The 13,800-nt window shown below is 37.9% G+C and overlaps 1 protein-coding gene across 1 annotated transcript in view; it reads left to right on the top strand.

Annotated features, from left to right (window-relative positions):
* The window catches only part of HMCN1 (hemicentin 1), a 521,571-nt gene that overhangs the window by 254,075 nt on the left and 253,696 nt on the right, over positions 1 to 13,800 (top strand). The window contains exons 15-16 of the mRNA XM_081492191.1: positions 1,101 to 1,259; positions 11,307 to 11,501. Of these exons, the coding sequence (XP_081348317.1) occupies positions 1,101 to 1,259; positions 11,307 to 11,501 (354 nt within the window). The remainder of the gene's footprint in view (positions 1 to 1,100; positions 1,260 to 11,306; positions 11,502 to 13,800) is intronic.

The raw sequence follows: 13,800 nt of genomic DNA, 5'->3' as shown, positions 1-13,800 counted from the left end.
TTCTCCAGGCAAGAATACTGGAGTGGATTGCTGTTCCCTTCTCCAGAAGATCTTCCCGACCCAGGGATCGAACCCGGGTCTCCAGTACTAGGTATTGTTTTATGATACTTGTCATCCTGGTTAATTTCATTCTTACGTGAGGAAAAACCCTGGAAGAAAGGAAGCCTAAGGATAGGCTAACTCAGCTGACAGATTTGTTGAGGCCTTGCCTGCCCTCAAATAGAAATGGTTCTTAGAGGATCTGAGGTGTTACAGGGAGAAGCAACCCAGACATAAGTCATCTTTCTTGGGTTATTCTACCCTCATACTGAGGTCAAACTCATTATCTGGTTCCATCCTCAACTCGTTTATTCCCTACCTGCTTTTTCCCAAAACCCTATAACTCCGACTTAAAGAACTTTGATGTATAATACAAATTTAGTAGAGGTATCCTGGGAGATTAATATAACAACAGTCCTCTCTGGCCATTTCCAAGAGTTCTTCATCCATTCTTTTTCTTTCAACAAGCTCCTTCTCCTTCCTACCCTCTCTAGCCAGCTGTGGTTCCTTAGCCATTCTTAGAATCCCCTCAGGCAGCTTAAACCTCTCACAGGACAAAATCTGACTGAGAACATTAAGCAAACCAGAAACCTGGGCATTTAGCCAACCTAAGAACACCCATGTCTCCCAAGTATATCCTGGGTAATTGAAATTCATCCTGTTACAAAGATGGTAGAAATTTTGTTTCGATCTTCATCTTCCTTTTCCATTTTCACAACCATGGTGATAGCTTCCACTCTTCCTTAATCTCCCAACATAGCTTCAAAGAGTTTGTTCTCATTTAGGTACACATGCAGTAGGAAATATTTGCACATAATTCATTTAGGGCCTGATTTTTTCTATAGGTTAGCCTGTGGAATTATATAGGCCCAAATCAGCTCATTACCAAGAAACACTTCCTTCTTTCATTGCATAAGCATTGTTTAAGTGTCTGCATTGTGCCAGACATTTTGGATTTAAAAACTTTACCATCAGTTTTCTTCAGAAGTTTTGCAGTCAGATCAATAGCAAACTACTGAAACCCTTAACTGTGTAACATTCTCCCCGTCATTCTTACTTAGGGGATCTTGAGCTGAAGCCCTCAACATTCCTCATTATTGACCCTCTCTTGGGACTTCTGAAGATTCAAGAAACTCAAGATTTGGATGCTGGTGATTATACGTGTGTTGCTGTCAATGATGCTGGAAGAGCAACTGGCAGGATAACTCTGGATGTTGGCTGTAAGTAAGCATCCTGGCTCTGATTGACAAGTTTGTTTTGAAATTGACCTGGAATTTTGTCACGCTCACAGCTTTGAAACAGTTAGTGGAAATACTTGTCAGAATGGCAAAATTAGAGTTAGCATTTCATATTATTAATATAATGTAGTTACCAAGTTTTTTTTTCTATTTACCAAGCATTGTACTAAGAACAGTGTGTATATATATGTATGCATTATATCACTAAACCCTACCAAGTTTTTTTTCTATTTACCATGCACTATGCTAAGAACAGTGAATATGTATGTGTGTGTATATATGCATTATATCATTAAACCCTTCTAACAATCTTAAGAGGAATATACTATAATTTTCCCCACTATATAGGTAAGAAAATGGAAACTTAAAAAAGTCTGAGCAAATTGACCAGGTCAAGAGCTATGGAGGGACAGCCTGGTTGTTTGAACCCAGTCGTTTGATTTCAGAGACTATAGGCTTCAGTGTCTCTCATCTGTTTGCCAAACATTTTCCTATCAGGAGTCATCCATTTGGACAGCAAATTCCTAAGTATTAACATCTGAAAGCCGAAAATTAGACTTTGGCCCTCGATCATAATTTGGAAATGTTGATGACAGAAAAGGTAGCAGATTGTCCTCTTCCTTTTTTTTTTTTTTAAATTCACTAGCAGTGACTCCTTTGTGTATAAGAACAAAGCATGAACTACAAATAAACATCAATCACAATGCGAATGATGCAGCATGTGCATGCCAACTTTAGTCGAATTACTCAGGGAGTTTGGTCCTCCCTTCTTCGTCTCTCCGTCTCATGCTTCTTGAAAAATAAAATTACACAGTGATGGTTAACACATGAAATAAAACAGAGCTTGTTTCATTTGAGAAAGAACCCAGCAGCTTAATTTTAACAGATAAGTCAAATGGTTGCATCACTTAAATTTATAAAATATGACATTTCATTAAATTGCATTTTCATTTATGCATGATGATTTTCAAGCCAAAGCTGCTTTTTTTTTTTAAAAAAAAAAAAGGTTAAGAGCTATAAAGAAAGTGCATTTTTTATTTTGAATAAAGTAACACAGAACATTTTAGTTCTACTATCTTAGTTCTTTAAATGAAAATCATGTCCCTCTAAGCTTAGTATTTTGTTTTGTATAAACTAAATGTTTTTCCTCTTGGGATCTTTTATGATCCCCATGCCCCTAGGCTTTCTGCTGAACACTCTGCATTCTTGCTGATTATGCCCTTAGGGTAGAATCAACAAAGCTGGATATGACCACAAAGATCACTGTAGAATCTGTCTGGGGCACAGCAAGAGTGTTTGAACCATGACTAAACCCTGTGGTTACTGAGAGAAGTGCTTTGGAAATAAGATTGGACTCTCTGAGTGGAGGGTCTCTAAATCTATCAGCAGAGTGTAAGATATAAGAAATGCTTTTAGAAATACTGGGTCAGCCAACCCATCTACCAGTGTTCAGAAAAACTCAAATGAACTTTTTGGCCAACCCAATATAAGGTCCAAATGAAGTGGGTGATCAGATACAGAATTCTTGTTTTTAAGATACATACAAAGTAAAGAGTTTCACTTGTCAACATTTTCTAGTTTTGCTTCTCCCTCTTTCCACAATGGATATTTTCTGTTAACCCAACATTCTTTTAGAGTTGTCTAGCTCTAGAGGAGTGAAATAGCTCGGCGAAAAGGGAATGATATCCTCAACCCCTCCAAGATTGTAGAAAATGTCTAGAGAAAAGAGAGTGACACCCTCAACCCCTCAAAGATTGTAGAAAGTCTCCAGAGAAAAGGGAGTGACACCCTCAACCTTCCAAGACTGCAGAAAATCTAAACACCTTACATGCTTACTTGGTGCCTTCTTGATAATTTTTTTAGCTTCTGGACTTCCCAAGCTTCTCTTCTGATGAGTGAAAAGCCATTTAAGGTTAGAGCTGTCTGTGCTGGAGTGACTTGGAGTAGATTAGGAAACATCCTGATGAAAGTTTGGTATTTTATAACCTAGACATCAATCTGCCTCTCTGTCCTCAGTACATCTCTAATTAGTGCCCTCAGGTCTCTTGCCCTCTTGTGTTTACACCCCTCAGACAGGCTGTAACCTGGAGTCATCTTCCCATCCTTTCCTACAATCATGATGCTGACACACCAATGGGAAGGATCACCTAAACCTTGGGCTGTGATAAATTAACAAAATCCTTCCTCAGCTCTTGACTCAGAGCTCAGTCCTCCTGTGTATCTGTGCATAACTTTCTCTCCCATTCCCTGTGGATGGTTCAAAGCTGAGAACTTTTTTCAAATCTCTTCCTAATGCCCACCACCTTTACTCTCAGCTGTGACTTTCCCTTCCACCTCAGAGACGGAAGTGAGACATTTTGGCAGTCAGTCCCTTTGCCTCCTACCTCTGTGTCTGTAGACTAATCCTCACCTCCTTCCCTCTCCTCTCCAAGGTTGTAAAAGAAACGAAGATGGGGAAAAGTTGATAAGATGATAATATATGGATCAAAGGACTAAAGATCGTTAACACCAAACAGTAAGATTATGAAAGACTTACCTTAATAAGTCTTTGATTGGTACTTAATAAGCACCAACCATTGTGTGAGGCATTTTACATGCATTATTTCATTTCACTAACTGTGAAATCTGCACTATGAGTATCTCTATTATGAGCTCAAAGAGGTTAGGTAAATTACCCAACATCATACTGCTAATAAATGACTTAGCCTTCTCACCTGTTATATTATGAGACCACAGGCAAATTGTTGTTGTTCAGTCACCCAGCCCTGTCCGACTCTCTGCGACCCCTTGGACTGCAGCACGCCAGGCCTCCCTGTCCATCACCAACTCCCAGAATTTACCCAAACTCATGTCTGTTGAGTTGGTGATGCCATCCAACCATCTCATCCCCTTCTCCTCCCACCTTCAATCTTTCCCACATCAGGGTCTTTTCAAATGAGTCAGCTCTTAACATCAGGTGGCCAAAGTATTGGAGTTTCAGCTTCAGCATCAGTCCTTCCAACGAATATTCAGGACTGATTTCCTTTAGGATGGACTGGTTTGATCTCCTTGCAGTCCAAGGGACTCTCAAGAGTCTTCTTCAACACCACAGTTCAAAAGCATCAATTCTTCGGTGCCCAGCTTTCCTTATAGTCCAACTCTCACATCCATACATGACTACTGGAAAAACCATATTCTTGACTAGACGGACCTCTGTTAGCAAAGTAATGTCTCTGCTTTTTAATACGCTGTCTAGTTTGGTCATAACTTTCCTTCCAAGGAGTAAGCATCTTTTAATTTCATGGCTGCAATCACCATCTGCAGTGATTTTGGAGCCAATAAATAAATAAATAAATAAAGTTTGTCACTGTTTCCACCTTTCCCCCATCTATTTGCCATGAAGTGATGGTACCAGATGCCATGATCTGAGTTTTCTGAAGAAAAAAAAGATGGCTGTCCCTCATCATCTTCCAAAGTTTGCCCAAGATCATGTCCATTGCACTGGTGGACATCCAGCCATCTCATCCTCTGATGCCCTCTTCTCCTTGTGTCTTCAATCTTTCCCAGCATCAGGGACTCTTCCAATGAATCATCTGTTCTCATCAATGACCAAAATAGAGGTGCTTCAGCTTCAGCATCTGTCATTCCAGTGAATATTCAGGGTTGATCTCCCTTAAGATTGACTGGCTTAGCAAATAGTTATAGTATGGCACCCCACTCCAGTACTTTTGCCTGGAAAATCCCATGGACGGAGGAGCGTGGTAGGCTGCAGTCCATGGGGTCGCAAAGAGTCGACACAACTGAGCGACTTCACTTTCACTTTTCACTTTCATGCATTGGAGAAGGAAATGGCAAACCACTCCAGTGTTCTTGCCTGGAGAGTCCCAGGGACGAGGGAGCCTGGTGGGCTGCTGTCTATGGGGTCGCACAGAGTCAGACATGACTGAAGTGACTTAGCAGCATAGTGAAATTAAAAAACTGTTTTGAGTTTAGAAAACTGTGGTCTGGGCATGAAATTTGATGAAAAGGAGGAATTGCTGGACAGCTGAAGGTCTCGAAGTTGGTAGCTGGTTGACATGGGCCTCAGAGGAACACGATTACTAATTTGGAGCAGAGAGGTGGAAATTTGAAATGGCCTTAAAATAAAAGGATGTAAGAAAAAAGTTATATATTTATCCCTTATTTCTTGATCTGGATTTTTTTTTCTCTTCACTCATATTCAAAATCTTCACTTTCAATGACCTTTTCTAAAACAATGACTTCCTTAATTTTATTCCAGTAATTTTCCTGATGGAGCTACTTACATAAACCCTTGTTTGCTTACTGTAACCTTGATCATTGTTAGCAGTTGCCAAATAACTTAATATTACATCACCATTCATGATTTTGGCATGCCTTAACTATTTCCCTATTCACCATTAGTATTCTGATCATTGTATTGATAGCTCACAGAGTTTGATTAGACCTCTTCTGGCCACCTAAAAGTATTGTTGCATATCCTAGCAAATAGATGATGTAACTGCCACACACTATGCACATCACAGTTGTGGTGATGGTTCTTATTACTACAAGCAGGTTTAAAAGCAATCTCCCGCACCCCTAAAAAAGCCAAGTTTTTCCCAGAATTTATATAGTGGTTAAGAGAATGGCCTGCAGAAAGGGACTGGGTTTTCTGCCTAGCTTTTAATAGTATCTACTTGATAGATTGGGCTTCTCAGATGGCTCCGTGGTAAAGAATTCGCCTGAGAAGCCGGAGACATGTGTTCAATCCCTAGGTCGGAAAGATCCCCTGGAGACAGAAATGGTGACCCACTCTATTTTTTTTGCCTGGGAAGTCTCATGAACAGAGGAGCCTGCTGGGCTATAGTCCATGGGGTTGCAAAAGGAGTCAGACATAACTTAGCAACTAAACAACCTACCAACCAACAACTTGATAGGTTGGCTGTAAAGATGAAATGAGGTATTGTAGCCCATGTATTGGGTTGGCCAAGAAGTTCGTTTGGGTTTAAACTTCTTGGCCTACCCAGTACATTCAGTATGTGAGCAGTTATTGCTTTTCCTTCAAAGCTGCTTAATGGGACAAAATGGGACAAAAGCTGCTTAATGTATCAAATAGGTGAATATTTACTTTACAATCTGAGTGGTCATTTTGATTCTCTTGAGTCTTGAAAAATAATACAAGAAAGCATTAAAAATACTGGTATAGCATTTAATATTAAGCATTGTGCTTTTAATATGATAGTGTTTCAACTTGATTTTTGAAAAGAGGGCTTGAGATAATTTAACTGCTACTTTTAGTAGTGCATAAAATTATTCATTTGAGTTCTAGAACTATTGGGCATAAATTTGAGTAGATTATGACTTAAGAAGAAAAACTTGCTTTTATCCATATCATGTAACTAGTTGGACTTTCAGATTGTTTTTGTGGGTCTGTTACTTCACATAAACAATACTAGATCAAAAAATAATCATAAAAAGTCTGTTTCATGTTATTTTTGAGTTCTAGCTTCTTGTTGTGAGTCTCCGTTTTCCTATTTCTCATTATCATGACTTTAAGTTGTGGACATTTCAGGTCAGTGTTCAGGGAACGTTACCAGTGCTTTTCATCCTTTTTCAAAAAGGATGTCATTTGGAAGAGAAAAGGATTGGCTACGTCAAACAAAAAGTTGGCCTGGCAATGACTGTATTTTCAGGATTCCACACCACAGAGGGTGATGTTTTAGACATAGGCTGTGGTTTCATGTTTTGTGGTTTGGTAAAACCAAAACAGGGTGTTCAGCCATTTTAGAAAAAACAATTCTCAGTTGGACTAATGTAATGCAAAAGTTGCCATAGTGGGGAGAGATTTAATTATCACTGAAGGAACTAGAATAACTTTATAGAATAGGTTTTAGATCATAATGGTAAATCTGTTTGTAAGTTTTATATTTTTGAAATAATCCATTCATATAACCACGTCCACTTGTAAGTGACACCAAAGCTGTACTGAGCATTAACCCCGTGCGATCAAGGTGCTTGCATATAAATATTTAGGGGATCATAGAGGACCCAGCATAATAGATCTATTAGACTATATGCAGAAGCCAGGGATTTCCCTGGCCATTCAGTGGCTAAGACTTCACTTCCAGTGCAGAAAGTGAGGGTTCAACCCCTGACTGGGAGTTAAGATCCCACGTGCCTTGGGGCCAAAAATCCAAAACATAAAACAGAAACAGTATATACAGAAACCAAATTTAAAACTAGTATTAGATACATTAAACTCCAGAACTATAATTTAACAAATTAACTATACAGCATTTATGATCACTGATAGTCAATACTTGGGTAATTACTACATGCTAAATGACTGATGATTCTTTCTTTTATGAACATGAGATAGGATATGTTATTATCCGTCTTTTGTTGATGGGGAAATTTAGGCTGGGGGAGGTAAAATAATTTTTCAAGTTTATATATTAAGAAATAGTGAAGCTGCAATTTGATACCACCTGGTGGGCTGTAATTTCCCTAAGCTACCTCTCTAACCTACTAGCTCCTCTGTGTTAGTTGCTCAGTTGTGTCCGACTCTCTGCGACCCCATGGACTGGGGCCCATCAGGCTCCTCTGTCCATGGGATTCTCAAGGCAAGAATACTGGAGTGGGTTGCCATTTCCTTCTCCTATTTTTTGTTTGTTTGCTTTTAACTAAATTCACTTCTGCTTCCTTTCCCACTGGTTTTGCTAACCTGTTTACCATCCACCCAACGTAATTCACTTGGAGACTGAGTTGGCCACACTCAGAAGTAGGAAGTTCTTAAAAGGCCTCTTGGCTTGAGGTAGGAGCTGCTGCCTATTGAGGTTTGCTTGTCATTGATGCTGTCTTGGCTGCCCATCTAGTGCCTGGTACTCTCATTTGCCTTCTTGTCTGGTACCAGGACATTTATTCCCTGACCTTGTGCTTGTCTGGTGCCTCACAGCGTTCCCAAAGCTTCTTCACCACAGATGACTTCTCTCATCTCAATTGAGTTTTATGGGCACAACTTGAGCTTCACTTATCCTTTTTAAATCTGATTTGTTCTTGGCTTTCTTATGTCTGAAAAGTCTCATTCATCTCCATTTTCACTGATGACTGTGTTCTATTATGTCACTAATCTTGGTTTCCTCCCAAAGAGTTGATTAGTCCCTGGCTTCTGCATATCTTTTGCTTTTCTGGAGCTTATTTTCGGTCCCATCTCTAGATTCACCTGTTCCCTCTGAACCTAGCATATTTTGTGACATTTATACATCTCTTTTTCACAAAAGCTACTAGCTCTAGAATAAAGGACTAATCTCACTCTAGATAGATGTAAGGCCATACATACCTAGGATAAGCAAACGGTGAGCTGCTTTCTAAACTATTTTTAAGTGCATTTATTTTACCTATTGTTTTTTATTAGTCAGATTCCCATATAGAGGTAAGAGAAATCTGAATAGATACACAACTTCTTTTTAGAAACGCATTACTCAATATAGTATTAAATTTTATTTTATGTAGTTTGAATAAACAAATGACGGGACTTCTGACATTGCCGTGTTTTTTCAAAATTCAAATTCAAGTGTACTCAACCAATGTTGTTTTCAGCTTGTACACTTAATGCACACACACACACGCTAGGTTATTGTTTTAATATTGATTCAGTCATTCACAGATACCTAGCAGTCATGTATAATGCACAGAGTGCCATGTTAGTTGCTATAGAAGATAAAAACATGGTTGCAAATATAAATTCTCTGGGGAAATTCAAATGTATAGTCTAGTAAGAGACTGAATGGGGCCACCGCCATGAGAGTGGTGTAGAGTGAGTTCTCTGAAACCTCAGAGAGGGAAAAATGGATATCCATTTAGGATGGTAAGAGATGTGATTGAGGAAGGGCCTTTTGAACTGCATTCAAGAACTGTTAGTATTTCAATAGCCAGAGATCAACATCAGACATCACATTTGAAAGGAGTGGTGTTGGCACAGGTGCTGATTTGAGAAAGATCAGTCCTTGCCTGGGGTAAGCTCTGATTGTCCAGAGAATAAGATTTGTATAGAGAACTAATGGAAAATAGGGCTCCAAAGTTAAAGGAGGTCCTTTAGCCGAGGTTAATAAAGCTCTAATGCTACTTGGGAGACAAGTGTACACCTAAGTCCCAGAATTACCATTTAGAAGGAGAGAAGTGATCTCCACACCCATTTTTACCAGCTGTGTAACCAGCTTGAATATGAGCAGTTATAAGAACCCATAGAAAAGAGAGGCTGATAAAATGATAAAGAGCTGTGACTCTGGAGTCAGATCAATCTGAGTTTCAATACTAGTTCCATTGTTCAGCTCCATGTGACACTTAGCAAATTAACCCTCTCTGTCTCAGCTTCTATAAAATTGGGATAATAACAGTATCTACCTTGTGGGGATATTATGAAGATCAAATGAGATAATTAATGAAGAGGACTTAACCAAGTCTCTGGCTCTATAAGCTATAGTAGTTGCGATTCATAAACAATGTTTCATCTTGACATTATCAAGGAGACCTTCTTAGGGTACTTCCTTTTAGAGTCCTACATGAACAGGCTTATCTATTACCTCTAATATTATCTTATATGTTTTTCCTTGCCTGATGCCTCACACATCATTATTTATAAGTTCTGTGGGATATACTGAGAGCTTCATCTATTTGAGCTTGCTGACAGCATCCTCCCTATCTTGCATTCCTGTGTTTTCCAAGATAGGCCTGTTAACCTCTCATTTTTCCTTCTGGCTTCTGTGGTTACCTAAATTATGTAGATAACTGTAGACTTCTTATCTATAATTTTATAATATCTGAATCATTTCTTGACTCTAAAATTAATCACTCCCTAGGCTCCATTTATCAAAAGCTACCCTATAAATTTAAATTATTGATTTTCAAGCTGCAATTTCTTTAAATCAAAAATGCAAAAAATAAATAAAAGGTATTGAGAAGCAAGAATGTGATATACACCAAGAATATAATTTAAGATTAAATACTGTCTGCTTGTTATATAGTGATATATTGAAGAATAAGCCCTGATATGAATTAATTTATTTAAAAATTCCACCAAAAGAAGTAAGTTTTGGCAATTGTCTAAAGTATTTCATTACAAAGCAGACTCATTTATTAGAAAATTTAAAGTTTTGAGGAGTGTGGCATAAACTAAAAGACAAATTCCAGAAATGGAAGATTCTCTTTAGTTAAGGAAATCCTGATTTAAATTGCCATTGCTTCTATCTTATCACATTAAGGGAACAGTTGAACTTCTTGTGCCTCTGTTCATTTATTAAGAAAATGTGTTTTAATAGCAGACAGATAAAACATGTGTTTATAATAGTATATGAACAAGTTGATTCAAATTCAATCTGTTGTTTGTTTATTAAATTCAGTTCACTCACTCAATTGTGTCCGACTCTTTGCAATCCCATAGTGCAGCACCCCAGGCCTCCCTGTCCATCACCACCTCCCAGAGTTTACTCAAACTCATGTCCATTGAGTCGGTGATGCCATCCAACCATCTCATCCTCTGTCGTCCCCTTCTCCTCCCGCCTTCAATCTTTCCCAGCATCAGGGTCTTTTCAAATGAGTCAGTTCTTCGCATCAGGTGGCCAAAGTATTGGAGTTTCAGCTTTAGCATCAGTCCTTTCAGTGAATATTCAGGACTGGTTTCCTTTAGGATGGACTGATTGGGTCTCTTTGCAGTCCAACGGACTCTCAAGAGTCTTATCCAACACCGTAGTTCAAAAGCATCAATTCTTCGGCACTCAGCTCTCTTTATAGTCCAACTCTCACATCCATACGTGACTACTGGAAAAACCATAGCTTTGACTTGATTGACCTTTGTTGGCAAAGTAATGTGTCTTTTTACTATGCTGTCTAGATTTTTTTGTCATTGCTTTTCTTCCAAGGAGCAAGTGTCTTTTAATTTCATGGCTGCAGTTTATTCATGCTCTTTATTAAATTAGCTATAAATGAATTTACATTTCATGTGCCTGTATACGATACCAATGACCTTTTATTTTTCATTTTAAATATCTACAGCACCTCCAGTTTTTATACAAGAACCTACTGATGTATCTATGGAAATTGGCTCAAATGTGACATTACCTTGCTATGTCCAGGGTTATCCAGAACCAAAGATTAAATGGCGAAGATTAGACAACATGCCCATCTTCTCAAGACCTTTTTCAGTGAGTTCCATCAGCCAACTAAGAACAGGAGATCTCTTTATTTCAAGTAGGTTAAAGGAAATATATTTTATACAAATATGTACACTGAAAGTATACATTTTTTACACATAGGCGTTGGTATGTTTAAAATAGTAAATTAATCTTGCCAACACATTTTGTGTTTTTTGAATTTCATTTTAATAATACTGAACTCATGCCTGGAATTATCATACATGAATAGCATTTTATTCAATTTTATGTCGTTACTATATCATAAAGACTTATGAAGCAGTATGACTTCTTTATATCTCAGTTTCCTATTACAAATAGAGTCAACCTGGGCCTGTAGGTGGATAAGTAATCATGTCTTATTTACTCTTGTACCAACTGTTGTATAGAGAGGTAAAATATTACTAGTAGTTAGTTAATATTAATTGTTTGGGGCCAAGAATTCATAATCACATGCATAGGGACCCTATTCACTATCAATGTTGACTAAAAACTCTCTATCTGGAGCAAAACATTTTTTAAAAAGTCAAATATTCCCTCATCCCAAACTTTTACCGATAATCTCTTAACCATTCAGATGTTTGTAAACTCTTAGTACTTTTTCAAATATTGTTAAGAATATTTGGATAATGGCATAAGAAGAGTAAAAAGAATTCAATGATTAATTGACTTTTTTTAAAAAATTGAGTTTAAGGGTATTTTGTAGAAAGCCCTCCATAAGTGATTTTCATATTTATTAACAATGTCAAATGTACATTAACCTCCCTTAAAGTTTCAGTACAAATTAAACTAATTACAAGCACTTAAGTATTCAGCTTTGTGCTAGGCTCTGTGGTGAAGACTGAAGTCAAATATGGGGTTCCTCCCTCAGATATTTTATAATCTACTGTCTGAGCAGGTGGCCATATTAGTACATACGAGAATTACTCAATAGATGGGTCAGATTGTGCAGAACCTGAAATGTGCAGGTGAAGAAATGTAGTTGGTAAGATAGCAAATAGCCCCCCAAGCTTCCTCAGCGGGAAAAGGCATGTGAAAGTACTGTTTCAGAACAGCTCCTCTGCAGGATAGAGGAGACATGAGCTAGAAGAATAGAGAAGCTCACAGAGATAGGGTGATACAGTGGTGATGAGAAACAGCCCAGATGGAAACAAAAAGACTTGAAAACAAATCAGTTGGTGGAAATGAAAGAAAAGAAAAAATAAAGGAGGGCAGTGTGTTCATCAATGGTTTCCCAGTTGCTCAAAGTAAATTATCTAAAAGGAAGCTACAATTAGAAATTTAGTTCTCAGTGGTATTTTGTATTTCTCTACAAAATAGCCTGAGTTGATGATATGAAAAATATCTTGGTTAGAAATAATCTCCAACTTATTAACCAGGTGGTTTGCCGAAGTTGCCTTGGCAAATGAATGTTTGCTAATTTTGAGAGTATATACCATCAGCATTTACCAGATGCAATTTTGTAGTTACATGCATATGGTTAACAGAGTAGAAACTTGGTCAGCACTCTTTGAGATAGGATGGAACTATTCATAATGGAAAACTATTATTTTTTTCTCTGTCAGTGTCTTATCAATAGATTAAAATGTGCTTATTTTAGTTAAGATATTTGCAAAGATGACAGTCAGTCAGTCTCCTATTTAAAACCTTCTTTTGACTTCCCAGTTGCTCATAAGATAAAACTTTGCTTTTTAAAAGGCAGCAGTCTGCCTCTTCATCTTCAGGCTCCTGATTATGTCCACACAACCTGTAACCCAATAATCCTCCCCCTTATCCCAACACAATCTTTAATTTAAAATATTTCATAAATATGCTTTTTATTACTCTGAAAATTTTATATATTTGACTGACTTACATAATAAGAAATTTTAACATGCAAATTTAGTACAAAAGAAAACAAAGTAATTTTTCTTAAAATAATAGTATTTCAGTAGATAAATGGGCTTCCCTGGGGGTGGCTCAGTGGTAAAGAATCTGCCTGAAATGCAGGAGACCCAGGTTTGATCCTTGGGTTGGAAGATCTGGAGGGAGGCATGGCAACCCACTCTAGTACCCTTGCCTAGAGAATCCCATGGACAGAGAAGCCTGGTGGGCTGCAGTCCATAGGGTCACACAGAGTTGGACACGACTGAAGTGACTCAGTAGCAGCAGCAGCAATAGATAAATATCCAGGCAATGCTCACACAGTATGCATACATGTTTATTTATATCACCATGAATTTGACAGCTAAAATGTAGAGTGATAAAGGAATGGATTGATGACCCAGAAACTCTTAGCTGGTTCTAAAATGGTACACAATTTTGGAAAAGTTCTTTCTTCCACTTATACAGGATTAGGTTGTAGGCTCAAATAAATA

The sequence above is a fragment of the Giraffa tippelskirchi genome, chromosome 5 (genome assembly GCF_054371585.1).
Source record: "Giraffa tippelskirchi isolate mGirTip1 chromosome 5, T2T-mGirTip1v1.2.pri, whole genome shotgun sequence".
Classification (NCBI taxonomy): domain Eukaryota; kingdom Metazoa; phylum Chordata; class Mammalia; order Artiodactyla; family Giraffidae; genus Giraffa; species Giraffa tippelskirchi.
This window is presented reverse-complemented; position numbering and strand designations above follow the sequence as displayed.